The sequence below is a fragment of the Ammodytes marinus genome (assembly GCF_949987685.1).
Source record: "Ammodytes marinus genome assembly, contig: scaffold_38, whole genome shotgun sequence".
NCBI classification, from domain to species: Eukaryota; Metazoa; Chordata; class Actinopteri; order Uranoscopiformes; family Ammodytidae; genus Ammodytes; species Ammodytes marinus.
This window is the reverse complement of record NW_027648080.1, coordinates 62,501-82,500: the sequence shown is the minus strand read 5'-3', so window position 1 is coordinate 82,500 and position 20,000 is coordinate 62,501. Positions and strand designations below refer to the sequence as shown.

At 41.7% G+C, this 20,000-nt stretch overlaps 2 protein-coding genes across 2 annotated transcripts in view; both read left to right on the top strand.

The window, feature by feature from the left end:
* Window positions 1-2,507: 2,507 nt before the first annotated feature.
* Window positions 2,508-14,205, top strand: LOC307271090 (uncharacterized protein). Its single transcript, XM_080054963.1, has 8 exons — window positions 2,508-2,638; window positions 3,200-3,229; window positions 3,872-3,968; window positions 4,198-4,334; window positions 8,349-8,393; window positions 8,500-8,665; window positions 10,392-10,546; window positions 12,215-14,205. The coding sequence occupies exons 1-8, from the start codon at window positions 2,590-2,592 to the stop codon at window positions 12,331-12,333; spliced, it is 798 nt and encodes a 265-aa protein (XP_079911089.1). The 5' UTR covers window positions 2,508-2,589; the 3' UTR covers window positions 12,334-14,205.
* A 3,252-nt stretch (window positions 14,206-17,457) lies between these two features.
* LOC307271083 (uncharacterized protein) overlaps window positions 17,458-20,000 on the top strand; it is a 17,970-nt gene continuing 15,427 nt past the window's right edge. Inside the window, exons 1-2 of the mRNA XM_080054956.1 lie at window positions 17,458-17,573; window positions 18,723-18,752. Coding sequence (XP_079911082.1) covers window positions 17,525-17,573; window positions 18,723-18,752 — 79 coding nt within the window. The 5' untranslated portion in view covers window positions 17,458-17,524. The remainder of the gene's footprint in view (window positions 17,574-18,722; window positions 18,753-20,000) is intronic.

Sequence of the window (20,000 nt, the reverse complement as noted above, 5' to 3'; positions counted from 1 at the left end):
AGTTAGAGAGAGAGAGGGGGGAAGAGAGACACAGAGAGAGTGAAGTGAGTTAAAGAGAGAGGGGGGGAGAGAGAGAGAGAGAGGGAGAGACAGACAGAGAGAGAGAAAGAGAGGGTGAGAGAGAGAGAGAGAGAGAGATCAGCTGATCAGTTCTGCATAATTACTGCAGAGGATGCTTTATAACGCTGACCATCTCCAGGTAGTTGGTCAGAGCCAATGAGACTAAATCACCAACAGGACAGAGCGTGTGTTAGGGTTCTTTCACACAACCTACTTTGGTGCAGAACGTTTTGGACTTTTCTGATTGATCTGAACAAAAAATTATAGGTGTGAAACTTCCCCCGATCCAAACAGCCGGACCTTGGATCGACAGAAATAGCTGGTTTGGGCCGGATTTAACTAAACCATATGTTAGTGTCCAGTGTGAATTTTTTATTTGGAAAGTTTGAAATGTTGGACCAACACTATCGCCATTTGCAAAGAGTAAAGTTTAGCCACAGTAGCAAACTATAGTTTCAAGTACGGCACTTGAAGTTGGTGCTGCTGGGAGTTATGCCAAATGATTATTATCGTGGCAATCGTGGAATAAATCTGTTAAGTACCATATTGGCTCCGGCCTTCGTTGCAGTGGTCGCGGGTTCAAATCTGACCCGTGGACCTTTACTGCAGGTCATCCCCCTGCCCCCCTCTCTCTCTCTCTCTCTCTCTCTCTCTCTCTCTCTCTCTCTCTCTCTCTCTCTCTCTGTCTCCCCATTTCAACTCTGTACTGTCTAATAAAGCTTGAAAATGCCAAAAACAAAATAAAAAAAAAAAAATTCTCTGTATCTGTGAGGGGAACACACCACATTTACAGGCTGATTCTTGAAACTGCTAAACAAAGAATCTTACAAAGAAATGAGTCCTTGAGTCGAACATTTTTTAGAATCAACAATGATTTAGTCCCGCCCACAGAGTCATGCTCAGCAGGCGTGCCATAGGAGGAAAAACACACACACACACACACACACACACACACACACACACACAGCATGTTGTAGCCTCTGCAAGTTACCTCCTATCTGTGGCTCTGTCGGGCCACTTTATTTCAAATAATAACATATCCAATTTTATACCAGAGCAAGAGCAGCCTGTGAAGAGTGCACACTGCAGTTAATAAAAATAACTTGATGGCAGGTTCCCTCCCCTTCCCTATCACTTCTCTTCTTGTGTTCATATTTTGTATTTTAATTGACTAGTGAAACAAGTAATCATTAAATTTATATTGTAAAGGAATTATTTAAATTTGTCAAAAAAGCTTTAGTGCGTGGTACGTTGGAAATAATTAATAACGGAGATTCTATCACTCATGAAACAATGTTGACCATCTTTAGAAATAAGAATTAAAACATTAAATGAGTTATCATGGCACACAAACAATGATCCTAGTCTGGTCTCAACTGGCACAACCATCTGTGATAAAATCGAGAATCGAATCGAAACTTAAAATTCCAACCAAACACCTGGCAACAACCAACTGGGCAGATTATCTGGCTATTAACGCAGTAAATGATGAAACACTAACATACAGGTGATACCCATATTATTAGAATAATAATAATAATAATAATAATAATCCCTGCAGAAAGAATCTCCCTCCTCCACAGATGACGCTGGCAACATCCCTGTGATTGTAATAACACAAAGGTCTATCCAGCCCGGGTCGTTCTCTGCCTGTCATTCCCCTCTCTGTCTGTCTGTCTGTCTGTCTGTCTGTCTGTCTATCTGTCTGTCTGTCTGTCCTCTTCACAGCAGACCCGGGTTAGAATCCAGCCCGGGTCGTTCTCTGCCTGTCATTCCCCTCTCTGCCCCATTTCATCTCTGTCTCGACAAAACAGTCTAATGAAAAAAAAAAAAGCTAAAAAATTGAGAATATTAAAAAAGAGAGATTGGGTGTGTAGCAGTTCACCATGCTGCCCCAGGCACATACAACAAGATAGGTGTTCAATGCTTTCCCACACGATGGGCGTGGCCTATTTCATACAGTGTCTCTATTCAGGCTTCTGATTGGTTCAACCACAAAGTTATTAATCTCTTGCCAAAAAACAGTAACTGTGTTGAAGAGATTGACACCTGGCTTACAGAGCCAAAATACGTTAGAGGCACTCCTAAAAAACGGTTGGTCGTAAACAGTAGAATGGGCAGGCCCAAAGATCCCATATGTGACTATTACTATTTTAAGTTAATATATGTTTTTTGTATTTATCAATTCTGTCCTGATGTATGAGCTTGGGGCAGTTTCTATACTAGCCGCCTCCAGTCACCCATTAGGACGAGGTCTGTTTGTGTATTTAGAGCAGCGGTGTCCAAACTTCGGCTCGCGGGCCAACTGCACAACAGAATCTCTGCAGAGATTGGGTGTGTAGCATTTCACCATGCTGCCCCAGGCACCTACAACAAGTCCTTACAGACACTCCTAAAGACGGTTGGTTAGAGTTACATGATGAGTCGTAAACAGTAGAATGGGCCGGGCCAGAGATCCATATGTGATGTATAAAGACAGTCTGCTGTTAGAGTGAGAGCAACTCTGTGGCTGAGCGTCTGACTGACAGGATGAAGACCCTCAATGTGCTGATGCTTATGGCCGCAGCCCTCTCTCTTGGTGAGTACCTCTGGAGTTCATCTTTACAGCCACGGGAAAAAATCAAGAGACCAGTCTCGATTTTTCTTAAATCTTTTTCTCTACATTACTTATTGAAAATGCTCTAAATGACAATATTTTTATTGTGAATTTTGTATAAATGTTGTCAGTAGTTTGTATTATAAAATCAAAATGTTAATTTTACTCAAAGATATGCCTCTAGACTAATACACTGAATATTTGGAGTTGTCTCTTAATTTTTCCGGAGCTGTATATATTGCACATATTGTAGGTAATGTTCCACAAATTGAACGTTATAATTTATTTACTTATTTTATTTTATTCTTATACATACTGTTTGTTTTGCTTTTCCTGTTGCACTATTTACAATTTATTTTATTGTAAATATTTAATTGTATAAATGTTATCCTCTTGTTCTTATTGCACCGTGGGTCGGAGATAAACGTTATTTCGATGACTCTTTATGTCTGGAACATATTTTGTAATTGACAATGAAGGGACTTTGAATTTAGCTTTGACATATATTCTCCTGGAATACTGATTGTGCTTGTTCTGATTTAGACTTCTCCGTGGCTCAAGACCCAGCTTCTGGTGAGTACAACTTTTTATTAATTATTTTTTCTTCCTTTTTTTTTGTGAGAAGAGACATAACACCAGACAGAGGACAATGCTTAGGGTGTGTGTGTGTGTGTGTGTGTGTGTGCGTGTGTGTGTGTGTGTGTGTGTGTGTGTGTGTGTGTGTTTGTTTGTTTGGGAGGAAACGCAAACCACTGTTGTGTATTTAAATACTTTTTTTCCTCCTTTAACACCACACTTGTTATTTTAAGTTAATATATGTTTTTTGTATTTATCAATTCTGTCCTGATGTTTGAGCTTGGGGCAGTCCCTGTACTAGCCGCCTCCAGTAGGTCTGTTTGTGTATTTAGAGCAGCGGTGTCCAAACTACGGCCCGCAGGTTAGGGCCCCCCTGAGCCCTTGGGCCCGGTAGCATGCACACGGGCGGGGCCGTTTCAATATAGTTAAGGCAGCTACTGGAGCAGGGTTGTCCAATCTACGGCCCGCGGGCCAACAGCGGCCCGCAAACCGTTTTTAATTGGCCCGCAGCACATTCTAAAAATAGAAAAAATAAAAATAAGCTGGAGATGCGGTATTTAAATAAAATAAAATGCGTGTGTGTGTGTGTGTGTGTGTGTGTGTGTGTGTGTGTGTGTGTGTGTGTGTGTGTGTCCTCAGGTCAGACGACTGAGCGGCTGCACACAAGGAAAGACCTGGTCAGGTTCCTGAGGGATTACATCACCGCAGAGGAGACCAAAATGGAACAGATCAGAAAGTAAGAGAGACTGCAGCATTGATTTTGTTTCTTTTAAAGATTATTTTTGGAAGAGCACTGAGAGGGGGGCGGGGGGGGGGGCAGGGGGAGGGGGGGTTGCACACCTTATAACATTAAAAAAAACTGAACCCCGCCCGGGCCTGAGGGCCAGTCTTGGGCTCAGGCAGAGAATCTAACCTTTTGTGTGTGTGTGTGTGTGTGTGTGTGTGTGTGTGTGTGTGTGTGACAGATGGGTAAACACACTGAACATCCTCTCCGAGGGTTCTCAGGACCTTTATCCCTCGATCAACGCCTTCAAACTGATGAAGAAACTCAACACAGACTGGGGAGAGCTGGAGAGTCTGGTGCTGCAAGACATGTCTGATGGTACACACACACACACACACACACATAGACAGAAACATGCACACACACACACAGACAGACAGACAGGCGCACACACACACACACTCATTAAAGCATGCACACACAGACAGACAGACAGACACACAAGCACAGACACGCACAGACACATGCACATGCACACACACACAGAAAGACAGACACATGCACACACATGCACATGCACACGCACACACACACACACACACACACACACACACACACACACACACACACACACACACACACAGACAGACAGACACATGCACACACATGCACACACGCACTGGAAGTTATCCAAGTATCTGTTGGAAACTGTTCTGCTCCCACACTGAAACAGTAATTAAATACTCTGCCTTAGGCTCAGGTGAGGTTGATATCCCTTTGTAGTCTGCCCAGATCTGATTTTTTTTCAATTTTTTTTTTCTGATAGGTAGTTCCAAGGTAGTTTTTTATTTTCTTTTTTTCTATATTCCTTTTTTTCTGACAGTTTGCAACAGTCATCAACACAAAACACTGATAAATCATTGATAGCAGCTAATCCACTGATATAGGACCAATTTGCAATTTCCAACTACTACAGTGACGGTATGACTGTGGCCACTAGAACTGATCTCTGGTCATCAAAGGTTTTGAACCAGATTTTTGAGATTATTTTTGATTTTTTTTTTGATTAGGTTGTTTCAATTATAGGGGAGAACGGGGTAATGTGAGACACTTTTTACATTATCTAAGCGAGCTGAAATGATTTATCAGTCAAATTCACACACTTCCAATTAATTCAGGATGTTCCCTAGAAATGGGCATTAGCAGAATTTATTCATGACAAAGGGCAGTGAACATATGATTGTTTAAAGCTCCCATATTATACACTTTTCGGTTCTATTATACACCATATTATATGGTCTTAGTGGTCCCTAATACGTTTTTCTTTAATTGTTTGCTGAAAAAAACTTTCAGATAATTTATTGTACTATGCTGATGTTCAGCTAATCTCACAATGGCCTATTTTTTTAAAAGAGCTGCAGCTCCCCTCGTAAATATACAATCTTTGAGCTGCCCCCGCCCCCTGTCCGGAAGCGAAGCCAGATACGCCTCGCCCTTTGTCTGTCAGGGCCGTGGACCAATAAGAAATAGGGGTGTGGGCTGCACAGTGGAAGCTTCTGGCTTTCCAGTTTGTGAGGTCAGAAAAGGGGAAAATTCTGACTGGAGTATATTGGGGGGGGAGGGGTGGGGGTTTCAGAAAGGGGGAGAGTGAGAACAGGAGAGATTGTTATTTTTTTTATATTTTGGCAGTCTCTAGGCACACCGTGGACCCATAGATATGTTAGAACACATTTAAAAAGTGCATTTAGCATAATATGTGACCTTTAAAAGAAAGTTGTCTTGTGTCTCACTTTACCCCAGCTGTGGGGTAAACTGAGACAGACCAGAGAAATCAAGGGGGTAAATTGATCCACTAATGTCAGACTATCAACAGAATCATGGGGTTTGGTCAATTAAGCAAAAAATGTTTTTAAACACTTGAAAGTAACTCTGATCAAATACAACATATAATTCATATTCAATAATTTACACGCAAATGACAGATAAAACCGTGATCTAGTACATTTATCTATTGCTATGCTGTATGTTACTGCTGTTTGTTGTCTAACTTCTGTTGCTATGTTGAATATGTTATTGTTGTCTATGTGTGATTTTACTGGCTATAGTACAGTGTTGTCTTGTTCTCTCCCTCTCCCTTTTCCCCCCAGGAGGTCATTCACCTCCTACCAGGCCATTGCTTAAAGTGTAACTGAACCCTTTTACTTGTTTTTTGAGATAGAAGCTGAATTAAATCACTATGTTGTTTAGGAACACTTATATGCTGGTGTTAACATTGAAAAAAAATTGCAATATGTTAAATATCGGCAATTTAAGAAATGTTTTGTATTGTAAATCATTTTAGAACTTTACTAAGATTTTAAAAAAACTTTTTTCCATCGGGTTCGAAAAATGACGTACTACTGTACTTTTGGTACAGTAGTACGTCATCACGTCGCCGCAAAGCCGGTCACGCTCTTCATAGGTCCATGGCTGATCCATGAGCTACTACTGTTATACTGTCCCTCCAAGGATGTTATTTCGGGGGTTAACACACTTCACTTCTATCGGCAGTGGGTCTGCATTATCTCACACTGTATAACACACACACACACGGACCCGGACTTGTTCATTACTTCACTTGATTGACATAGCCTATGCTACCGCTCGCTCGCTCGCACGCGCGCGCACACACACACACACACACACACACACACACACACACACACACACACTGCCGCTCGTTCACTTGCGCTACTCGGTCTCCTAACACTACGATAGAAACACCCGCCAACAATTTAGAATAAGAAAGTCCTCCACCTCAGACGACCCATCTGTGTGGCATATGAGCTCACTGTGTAGCGACAGCGCCGTTAGACTTTGTGTCACTCGATATTTCAATGAAGTCATGTCCTTCAGATCTTCCTGAGTGACAGCTAGCAGCTAGCCCCCTCCTTCACTGACACCGCGCGCCCCCCTCCCTCCCGAAAGTCGGCCGGCTGATGTCGGAATGTTTTAAAAACAAAGGTTCTCAAACGGAATTCAGAATCCATGGTCTGAAAGCATTTTTCAAAATCGTGCAGTAGCTCAAACAGGGGGTTCAGTTACCCTTTAAATAAGACATTGTTTCTTACCAATTTTTGCCTGTTTAAATAAAGGTTGATGATGATGATGATGATGAAAACCAGTTAGATTAAAACACAGTCTGGGGGTCAGAACACAGGACCCTTAGAGCCAGGCCCGGTTCCAGAACAGAATGCCTTAGGGTGCATCTAAGATTACAGGGGGTGGACCAGTACTATACAACAATCGATTAAGTTGACAGCAGAAAAAATTACTTTTACCTGCAAAAAAGACATGCTTACAACATCACCATGAGGTCCTCTCTTTCATGGCCAAGGGGAAATGAGAGGGGCTTGAAAACATATAGCTCACATGACCAAAAATGTGTTCCATTGCCTAGATACAGGGGGTGTCTCACATTACCCGATGTCTCACATTCCCCCGTTCTCCCCTATATGTTATAAAAGTAAAATGTTCTTAGTAATGGCAGAATTTTATAAATAAAGGTTATTGTTTAGATATTTAGTAGGGTTGGGCGGTATCCAATTTTTGATACCTTTAAACCGTCCTCAAATTATACCTTGGTATACGGTATCGTGCCAGGGTTTGAAGGTCCTGTGGCCAGACGAGGCGATCGAATGACTATGTCACGCGCACGGTGACGAAGGGAAGGAGCAATCATGCCCAGATACTTTAACCCATATTCTGGCGGCGGCTATCTCCGTCCAGCCTAAGCCCTGCCCTACTATAAGGATAGGGTCATAAACCCCGCCTTACCATAAGGGTAGGGTCGGCGGTGGAAACACCAGCCAGATTTTTAAAAGCGAGCTGTCCCGCTCTGAGCCGCTCAACCCTAGCTAGTAGCCCCAATAACATTAGCAAAAGCTAGATGTTATCGGTCCCTCAGTCCGGTGGTTTTGCATCTGGCTGCTAGCAAGTTATGTTGCTTTGCTCATTTTGATATTCATCGGAACTGAAATAAATGTTGACTTTTTCCTTTATTCTCTTCATCAACACCCTGCATGACTCCCCTGATAGAATGGTAGCTGCATGTTAGCTCCCTTCTGGGTCGTTTGAAGCCGGTCTTGAAAAAAAACATTCCAATGGACACTAGCACGATTTTGGATTATAAATAATCTTTGAATTGGTTATAAAGCATATCACATGCCATTCATTCATGTTTGCGATGCCCCCCCCCCCCCCTAGGTCTGTGTCCCACATTGGCCCCCCCAGCCACAATGTCCTGGAAACGCCCCTGTGTGGCTGAAACCATAATGGTCTGGTTGTAATGCTGGTCAGGTTGTAATGTGGAATACTGTGTGTTAAACAGTCTGTTTTGTTTGTTGTTCTTAGTGACTGCTCACTGCCACCGAGAAAGTGCCGCCTCCAAATACTCTGGTGAGTAACACTTGATCAAAGCAGAAGTTTATCTGGATGCACTGTGGCTGTGAACGGAAATATCTTCTACTGGAGGACTAACAGAATTATGATTCTTGTGCTTCAGATCCCAATCAACCTATAATAGTATTGGAAGCACTCCACCAGTTTTTACATATTATCGAGTGTGATGTTGCCGGTGCGGACACTATCTTTGATGTTGCCAAATATACGGACTACGGATGCTTCTGTGGAAAGGGAGGCTCTGGCACACCTGTGGATGAACTGGACACGTGAGTATTTACTCATTTAGCTTTATACTCAAAACTGTAACGGTGCTCAGAGGAACTTTCAGTTTGTCAGTTTTAGTGTTTTTACCACGCCAGCTGTTGTTCCTGGGTGAGCGTTCCCCTGACAAAGGCATTAAAGGTTCAGTAAGCGGAACGGTCAGTTTAGCTAACTTCCTGTCAGTGACTGCAGTTAGCAGTCCCCTCCCTCGTCACCACATTAATGCACTGCGGTCTTCAAGCAGCGAGTTATCTAGCATAAATCTCAGATCCATTAACGTGATAAAACATGATAAAAACCATCAAAACAGACATTGGGAAGGATTTTTACCTGCTCCGCCATTGTAGGCGCATACACATTCACCCATCTGTCGCTCTGCACCGGCAGTGAGACGGGTGTCGGTTTGTAGCGTTCTCTCTTCTGATTGGTTATCACTAGTGGGATCCCCGAAAAGTTTATTTGCCGATTACATGCAGAGCGGGTGACTGAGAGATCGGCTTTATGAAACGCGCACACTATATAAGTGATCACTGTATGAATAAAGAGCGATTTAACAAGTATATTAACATAAATAAATCGCTTACTTCATCTTTAAGAAAAACTATATAAAAATAGCATTCATTGTACTGATGGTCTCGTTTGCTGTTAAGGTGCGGCCACACTACACACGTTACACGCATACAGACGCGTATAAAATCGGCAATTTTTCCATAGGGAACCATTGGTTTACGCGCGTAGATGCGCTAAAGCAACACTTTAGGCGCGTTAGCCGCATATGAGCCACGTATATACGCGCCTACGCGCGGAGTTCAAAAAATTTTACTTTTTACGCTCCTACGCATGACGCTTAGCCGCGTTGGCCAATCAGCGTTGGGCTTGACCCGACGTCACATACATCGGCAGGGTCGGAGAACAGTGTACTGTACACAGAGGCTGATGAGAGACACCGAGGAGGAAAATGTATAGCAGGCAGCCCGGTGCTGTATGACAGCAGCTCGGGAATAGAAGACGTGGGGAGAGTAAACCAGGAGAATGGACTTCCTGGTTAATTCAGTGAATATGTGCGGCTGTGCTTTAGCCGATAAAACAAGTTAGCGCTGGATAGCATTAGTTAACTCACCCGGTTGTGTGCGGGCGGCTTGCGCCTCATATTATGAACCCAAACATGACGGCTATGTCCGGGAAACTTTCACGACAAGTACAGCGAAGCACCGGTGTGTACGCCAGCCACGGTCCCCTGTCACAGCCAGGTAGGGTAATGTTGGTTACTTGCCTTTATGTTGTGCCGCCGTGAATCGATGCTGCTGTAACTGTGTTTGTTATGCCTTGCTGTTTGTATGAATTTCCGAGCGGCGTGAATATGCAATGCTGTTTTAATGCTAGTTGTGCTGTTCAGTTGCTGTTTATTTGTCTTTTGGCACAGTTGTTTGCCGTGTTGTTGTTGTTTAATGCGGACATGATCGCTGTTGTGTCGGGTCTGATCGCAGCCATGGTTGATTAGGGGAAATAAATTATCGGGAGGGAGACTAGGCACGTTACGCACGTAGAACCATTTTTGACACAAAACGATCAAGCAACATTTTAGCTGCGTTACGCGCGTAACGCGTGTAGTGTGGCCGCACCTTTACATGTAATTTATCAGAGGAAATATTACAAAGTTCCTCGTTGCACCTTTAATAAATGGTCCAGTCCGTTTTAAAATGTGTCTTGTTTGTTTGTCTTCACCCGTAGGTGCTGTCAAGTACATGATGACTGTTACGGGAAGGTTCAGGTGGACCCTAACTGCAAAAGCTGGTTTTGGAACTTGTTAGGGCAGGAGAAAGTTCCTTACGCTAAGCTCTATAAATACACCTGTGACAAGAAAACCGGAAAGGCCGTCTGTCTCGGTGAGTACATCCAAATAAATGGCATTTCTTGGTCACTTGATCTTATACTCTCTTTCATTTGCTCATAAAAGCTGTGCAGTATTTCAGCCTGGAAATCCAGACCTGCCGCTGGCTAATTTAACTTTGCTCAGCCTGTTGGTCTGGACACGATCCATTGAAGCTCATAAACTCTTAGAGAATTAAGAGTTGCCAATCAATTGGTTCTATCTGATATGAGCTATGTATGGTGCTCTGGGGCGGATGTAACCAGATGACGACATTGCCGTCAAAGCCATGATAGTAAGCAACAGAGATGCATGCATATACGTTGTTTGAGTTTGAAACGGCTTTGGGTCCAGGGCCGGTTCTAGGCAGTAAGATTAGGGTGGGCAGATAGAAATAGTAGGTGGGCAGAGAAACCTGTGATGCTCGTGCGCAGCAAAAAGTGGCCTTTGCAAAATCTCCATGCCTGCTTTTTGGCACATTTACTTTTAGACACATCGCTGCTGTATGGGGGGTTACCATGATAGCACTGCTACCAGCAGCTTTCCACTATTGCTTCCGATGTCCAGCTGGGTGAAAATAGTAACCAGCCGAGGTCTCATCCCTAGGGGAGTCCGGGGGTATGCCCCCCTGGAGATTTTTTTTACCTTTTTAAAGTGAAATGCATGAATCTTTTACGGGACATATTTTTCTGTAATATAATGAATTAATTTAAATGCAGTGAGAGGAACAAAGCAGAAGAACTCTGTTGTCCAGTTATCTTTTTTTCCACAGACAAGACTGAAATAGGCTATAGACTATTCACAGTGCATGGGCAACTGAGGGCAGCCCCATTTCCAAATGTTTTTATATAAACTCAATACACACTGTGCATGGACGTGAACGTGACGTGACCAGTTAACCTCGGATTACCTCCCAGATGAACTGATTCAATTATTAAGCTATTAACTATCTAGACCAAAACATTGTATTCCTTTTTTTGTATGATGATTTACATTTACATAATATGATGTTGATATCAAACACACACACTTAAAAAAAGAAATATAAAACATTATTTGGGGGGGAAGGGGCCCTGGCAGTCGGGACCCTAAGCAACCGCTTATTTTGCTTATGCCTCGGGCCGGCTCTGCTGACCAGTGACCACTATAAGCGGGTGGGTAACTTGGAGGCAGGCTGTCCTGCCCACCCAATAATACAATTAGAAGCAATGCATGGTAATGGTATATTCTTTAGTATTAATTAATTGTCTGAATTTTATTTGACATTTTCTTGGACAGCGCACGAACAGGTCCGTCCGATAGTGGGTCTGGACTTCCACCTAAAAATAAATAAATAAAATAAAATCTTCAATTTTGATTGGGTGGGCACAGCCCACATTTGGGTGGGTTGTGCCCACCCTTGCCCCTAGCTACCGCCTGCCCTGTTTGGGTTAACACTTAACAATATTGGTGTTCACTCAAATCGTCCATTAGTAAGAAAGATTAATGTTCTGTTTTGCCCCTTTGCTCCTTTTCCATCACTTTAGTTTTAACATTGCTGACTTGAACGACAAGTCAAAAATATATTTTTTTGGAAATAGGCCTAAATTATGTTGAGAAAAACAGTTTGAGTCAAATTGATGCTATTCTCAGTTTCTTTCATTTTACAGCTTGTTGACAGTTCTCTCTTCTTTCTCTTCCTCAGAGTCAAACGACGCGTGTCAGATGGTCCTCTGTGAGTGTGACCGGGTCGCCGCGGAGTGTTTCGCCAAAGCACCTTACAACGACGAGAACTGGAACATTGACCAGTCCCGCTGTAAATAAGGACAGTTGAATCAAATTGTAATCACACATCTCTAGGGCTGTAACGATACATACGATTTTTTAAATTTGAAAAACATTATATTGAAGTAACATTTATAATTAAATTTTACTTAAAGCTGGGGTATATGATTTGGGACAAAATAGCTGTTGGGATAGAGATTCGAATCCAAATACCTCAACCGCTCCACTTGTTCTCTTTGGTCCCTCCCCTATGGTCCCTCCCTGACACGCTCTACACCAACAACGTCGGTGCCAAAGTGAATGGACAGTCCCAACAGCCAATAAGAACAGAGAATCGGAGCCTCGCTCTGATTGGTCAAAGTGAACATGAGCGGTGGCAATTTTTGGGGGCGGCACACAGAGGCAAACATTACAGTGAAAAAGAAACCCACCCTATAGCTTTTATGTTACATTTAATAAAAAATAACCTGAACAGATTTGAACACAAAGAACAATATAAGCAAAATGAATAAATAAATAACGATAAAGATATAACATTTATCTCTTCTCTGTAAATTAGAAAACGAAGACACTCAACAGCTTCCTTCACCAAACCTGATTGGTTGATTTAAGACAAGAGTTAAAAAATAAAAAAATATTAAAAGAAAAATTATAATTATCGCGATTTCGGTTTTGATGCGCGTATCATTACAGCCCTACACAGATCAGAGTTCCACCATGTCTGTATGTGAATACACTGTGTTTATGATGAGCTGTAACCAGAGCCGGCCCAAGCCTTCAGGGGGCCCTAAGCGAAATATGATTAGGGGGCCCCTCTCCAATGTTAGCGCTGCTGAAACTATAGATCTTTGTTAAATATCATTCACACACCCAGTGTTTTCCGCTAGTGCCTCCACTGTGCGGCTGTGCAAAAATATTAGACAGCCGAGATTCAGACCCTCCTAGGGGGGTCCGGGGGTATGCCCCCCCGGGAGATTTTTTTAACCTTTTTAAAGTGAAATGCATGAATCTGGTGCACTTTGAGAGGAAAATTAAGAGGCTAAATCTGAGAAATTTTGTGTGAACAAATAATTTGGAGACACTGGGTCAAATGAATTAGAAGCTATTGAAGAAGGACACATGGATTTTCCATACAAATATTAATATAAAATAAAATATTATGGGTTGGGCTTGGAGCTCTTTTTCTTTTACGGGACATATTTCTCTGTAATATAGTGAATGCATTTAAATGCAGTGTGAGGAATGAAGCAGAAGAACTCTGTTGTCCAGCTACTGTATCTTTTTTTCCACAGACAAGGCTGACATAGGCTATAGACTATACACAGTGCATGGGCAACTGAGGGCAGCCCCATTTCCAATGTTTTTTAAATAAACTCAATACACACTGTGCATGGATGTGAACGTGACATGATCAGATAATTTCGGATTTCCTCCCAGATGAACTGATTACATTTTTAGGCTATTAATTATCTAGACCAAAACATTTTATTCCTTTTTTTGTATGATAACTCACATTTGCATAGTATGATGTTAATATCAAACACACAAACTAAAAAAAAAAAAAAAAAAAAAATATTTTTATTTTTATTTTTAGGGGGCCCCCCAGGCAGTCGGGGGCCCTAAGCGGCCGCTTAGTTCGCTTATGCCTCGGGCCGGCTCTGGCTGTAACTATCCATCACTCCTTCCATGGACCAAATGACTCCTGTTGGGTTTGACACTGTGAAGTTATCCTGATCATTTTTTAATCCCGGTAAAGGGTTTTTTACTGGGAGTTTTTTCTCAGCCGAGCTAAGGGTCTAAGGGCAGGGTGTCATGCTGTATGTAATGTAAATACCGCTGAGGCAAATGTCTGTTTGTGATATTGGGCTGTAGAAATAAATAGATCTGATAATAAACACTATTACAACTGCATTTCTCATGTTCTCCTCATACTGCTATAATATTTTTAACATATTATTTTGCTTTTGACTAATTAAGACCAATTATACTTAGGGTCGCCAAAAGCTTAGCAGCGGCCCTGGTTATATCACTCATGAAACAATGTTGATCATCTTTAGAAATAAGAATTAAGAGAGGGTCACGTGATGCGAAGAGAGTAGGAGCACCAGCTCGGAGCTCCCAGACTAAACACTTTTCTGAACAATTAAGGGATAGTTTTTCACTGCTAAAACAGGCTGGCCACAGAGATAATGTCACTGCGTGACTTTTGGACAAAGACACCGGACAGTGGAAGGGTTCTGCGACCAGTAACTCGAAGCAATCCGTCTGGCTCAGAGACCAGCAGTATGGACAACATGGCGGACGGCGATGAAGTAGATAGCTTAGCCGCTAAAATAAGTGAAGGAGTGTTTGCAAGGCTCAGCGCCAGCCTGGATACTAAACTCGACCAGATTGCCAAATCAGTGAGCTCGGTGTGTGAAAGTGTCAAAGTTGTCGAGAAGAGGGTAGACGCCGCGGAGCAGAGGATTTCCGACACGGAAGACACGGTAACCCAGTTGCTAGCTAAACTTGAGCGCACCAAGGCGCGGCTGAGCGAGGCTGCCAACAGGCTGGATGATCAAGAGAACCGGTCCAGACGTAACAACATAAAGATCGCCAACCTGCCGGAACGCACGGAGGGGGCCAACGCCAAAGAATTCTTTGAAACGTGGTTACCAAAAACCCTGCACCTCACGGTGAAAAACGGTCGGATAAAGACAGACAGATGCCACCGGAGCCCCGGACAGCTGCGGACGGAGCCTACTACGAGACCGAGGATCGTGTACATCCGTCTCCACAACTACGCGGATAAACAGATGATCATGCAGAGCGCACGGCACATGGGTGAAATCACTGTCTCCGGCAACCGTATACATTTCTTTGAGGATTTTTCACCCGCGGTGGATAAAAAGAGGCGTGAGTTTCTGGAGGCAAAGAAGTCATTCCGAGCACTGGAGATTCCCTACAGGATGCTTTTCCCTGCCGCGCTGCGCATCGCTCATGACAACAAGGTCCAGCTGTTCAAAACTCCAGCAGAGGCACAGAGGTATGTGGAAGAGATGCAGAAGGCCAACACCTAGGGACAAAAGCTGCAACAAATAGCCCACAATTAATATGTGGGCTAACTCAATCGTGTTGGCCTGTGGTGATCACACAGCTAAGATGTCACACACATCAGGTGAATGAACATAAACGGACTGTGCCACTGTAAAGTTTAAGCTACTTCTAATGTAAGATGCCAGTGGAATATGTTTTTCTGTTATTTTTTTCCCTCCCTTACTTGTGTTATTAGCCTTTACGGCCGAATGATCCACTGCTCTCTTGGTTATTACATTTTATCCACTGATTTAAGTATTCCTTACTGTGGACATACTAAATAGTGGCAAGGGTTTATTATGCAACCTATCTCTTTATTTTATTAATATATATATATTTTTTATGAAACTCCGTTTGTGCAAGTAAAGTGGTGTACAGTGAACCACAACTATCCCTTTAAGATGTGTTTATATAGCAGAAAGTAAAAGGAAAGGAATGTAAATTATGAAGTAAAAGGAATCCATCATCCTATAAAGTGGAAGAAAATACTCAGCTTTCTCAAAAAAGACAAGGTGCAGATAGCTTATATTCAAGAAACCCATTTAGTGGATAAAGAACACATGAAACTTAAGCGTGATTGGGTAGGCCAGGCTTACTATTCCTCATTTTCTTCTAACAGTAGGGGGGTTGCTATTTTGATCCACAGGGCCATCCCATTTGTACTCGACACATGTAAAAAGGATCCAGACGGCAGATATGTCCTTGTTCATGGCACAATTTATGGTGTGCATGTTACTATGATGAACATATATGCCCCTAATACACCATCCCCTTCATTCTGGACAGGTATAGCAGCAGTCTTGGAGGAATATAAATGTCTTTTTACAGTGCTAGGGGGCGACTTTAACTGTTGTTTAAACAATAAGCTAGACAGAACCCCTACAGATACAAATAGAAAAACAAATACAGGTGCTTCCCTAACTGAAATGTTAGATGACATCTCACTGATAGATGTTTGGAGGACTTTAAATCCGTCAGAAAGGGACTTTACATTTTATTCCAATCCACACAATTCCTATTCTCGAATTGATTATCTTTTCTTGCCACCGCAAATCATGGGACAAGTGACGGCATGTAGTATAGGATCTATTCACATCAGTGACCATGCCCCAGTTTACCTGGAAATGATGATTAGTGAAACAGCACCTGTTATGCAGAGATGGCGATTCCCATCATACTTATTAAATGACAAGGAATTTAGGAAAAAGATGGAGGCGGAAATAGATATTTTTTTCGATATCAATGACAACAAAGAAACTAATCCGGAGTTTCTCTGGGAATCTACCAAGGCTTACATCAGAGGGTTCACTATATCATATATGTCACACAGAAAGAAAATGTTGCAACTTAAACAAAGTGAATTGGAAACGGATCTAAAAAAGGCGGAGTGTGTTCACAAATCCAACCCAACTAAAACATACCTCATTAAAGTACAGACTATTAAAGCGGCACTAAACTCAATTTTAAATGAGAAGGCTTCCAGGTCATTATTTTATCAAAAACAGCGACTTTACGAATATGGGAACAAACCAAGCAAATACTTAGCACGTCTTATAAACAGTAAACAAAATTGTAATACCATAGCAACAACACTCCTTAAAATATACCATAAAATATCTCTTTATCAGCGAATCCATCATCTTGTTCAGTGAATTGGAAACAGAAACACACACACACACACACACACACACACACACACACACACACACACAGACACTGCGTACGTGATTGGTGACATTGAGATTGGGGTCGGGAGTATTTCACAATGCTGCCCCAGGCACCTACAACAAGTCCTTACAACACTCCTTAAAATATACCATAAAATATCTCTTTATCAGCGAATCCATCATCTTGTTCAGTGAATTGGAAACAGAAACACACACACACACACACACACACACACACACACACACACACACACACACACAGACACTGCGTACGTGATTGGTGACATTGAGATTGGGGTCGGGAGTATTTCACCATGCTGCCCCAGGCACCTACAAGTCCTTACAGACACTCCTAAAGACGGTTGGTTAGAGTTACATGATAAGTCGTAAACAGTAGAATGGGCGGGCCAGAGATCCATATGTGATGTATAAAGACAGTCTGCTGTTAGAGTGAGAGCAACTCTGTGGCTGAGCGTCTGACTGACAGGATGAAGACCCTCAATGTGCTGATGCTTATGGCCGCAGCCCTCTCTGTTGGTGAGTACCATGGAGTTCATCTTTATCATATTTTACATTCGGTTTTCTAATGTTTATTCTTTAAGCCTTTCTAGCTTTAAAAATGTTTTATTTCTATTCATTCGCTTTTCTAATGTGTTTTATGTATTTTAATCTTGTCCCTGTAAAACACTTTGAACGGCCTTGTGTCTGAATTGTGCTTTAGAAATACACTTGCCCTGCCTTACCTCTGTGGTCCATATATATATATATATATATATATATATATATATATATATATATATATATATATATATATATATATATATATTGCACATATTGTCAATAATGTTCCACATATTGAACATTTCAATGTATTTACTTATTTTATTTTATTCTTATACATACCATTTTGTTTTGCCTTTTCCTGTTGCACTATTTACAATTTATTTATAGTAAATATTTAATTTTATCAATTTATTATTTTTTTTTTTTAAGATATTCTTTGGGGCATTTTTATGCTTTATTGATAGTGTAGAGACAGAGTTGAAATGGGACAGAGAGGGGAGTGACGTGCAGAGAACGACCGCGGGCTGGAATCAAACCCGGGTCCGCTGCTGGCCGAGGCCCATGGGGGGGACGCCTTACCAACTGAGCTAAGGGCGCCCCTATTCGCTTTTCTAATGTTTATTCTTTTAGCCTTTTAAATGTTTTATTTCTATTCATTCGCTTTTCTAATGTGTTTTATGTATTTTAATCTTGCCTCTGTAAGGCACTTTGAAAGGCCTTGTGTCTGAATTCTGTGCTATAGAAATAAACCTGCTTTGTCTTACACACCGTAGATGTGAATAGACAGTCTACTGCGTATTGCATGCAGTTCATATATTGCACATATTGTAGGTAATGTTCCACAAATTGAACGTTATAATTTATTTACTTATTTTATTTTATTCTTATACATACTGTTTGTTTTGCCTTTTCCTGTTGCACTATTTACAATTTATTTTATTGTAAATATTTAATTGTATAAATGTTATCCTCTTGTTCTTATTGCTCCGTGGGTCGGAGACGAACTTTATTTCGATGACTCTTTATGTCTGGAACATATTTTGTAATTGACAATGAAGGGACTTTGAATTTAGCTTTGACATATATTCTCCTGGAATACTGATTGTGTTTGTTCTGATTTAGACTTCTCCGTGGCTCAAGACCCAGCTTCTGGTGAGTACAACTTTTTATTATTTTTTCTTCCTTTTTTGAGTGAGAAGAGCCAGAGGACAATACATAGAGTGACATGATAGGTAATGGCAGCTGCAGCGAGTGAAAAAAACTAACACAAGCAGGGAATTTACATATAAGGAATCTCAGTGTATGTGTGTGTGTGTGTGTGTGTGTGTGTGTGTGTGTGTGTGTGTGTGTGTGTGTGTGTGTGTGTGTGTGTGTGTGTGTGAGAGCGTGTGTGTGTGTGTGTGTGTGTGTGTGTGTGTGTGTGTGTGTGTGTGTGTGTGTGTGTGTGTGTGTGTGTGTGTGTGTGTGTGTGTGTAGCCGTAAGAGATGTGGTATTTAAACAAGACAAGACTCATTCCTCCCTCATGCGCAGAGAGCGTAGTGATTAATGGCATAGACTGGGGCAAAGGAGGGCGGGGTTCAAATCCCGGGCAAGGCACATTTTAAAATCTGACTTTTTTTTTCTTCTTTTTCTTTTCTCAAAGTGGAAATACTACGTGATATTAGTAAGCCCAACTACTTAATCAGTTCAGTAAATTAAAGCTGACAACATTTTCTAACAAACATTAGTTGATACATATGTCAACAAGCCCACTAAATTATTGCATAACAAGATCGAAATATATCCTATCCTTCCCTTTGCCCCCTTTATACAGGGCTTCTTTAAGCATATTCAATTACAAGCGTAATATATTAATATTTAATTGATTTAGCTATATTTCGATTTATTTCATGTAGATAATGTCATCATGTCTTTCACCTGTCTTGTCCTGCATTGCAACACGTGAAAAAATAAAATAAAAAAGAGATTGTGTGTGGAGCCCCAGGCACCTACAGTATAACAAGTCCTTCCTCTTCCAGAGCCAAAATACATTAGTGACACTTAGGGTTGCAAAATTCCGGGAATTTTCAAAGTTGGAAACTTTCCAAGGGAATTAACGGGAATTAACGGGAATTTTGGGAATTAATGGGAATTAACGGGAATAAACCAAAAATTTAACAAATTTAAGGTTTGACCTTAACAGTGATTTTAAATATAGTCGGGGGAAATGTATATTTAGCATATTCTTGACTAAATAAACCAGCTTTCATGCTTTCACACTTGAGAATATGTGCTTTTCCTCAATCACATGCACACAGCACACTGCTTACTGCAGGGGTATTGAGGCCACGCCCCCTACATGCACTGTGCATTCCTCCATCACATGCACAGATGATTTCTAGAACCCTGGAGCATTGAGG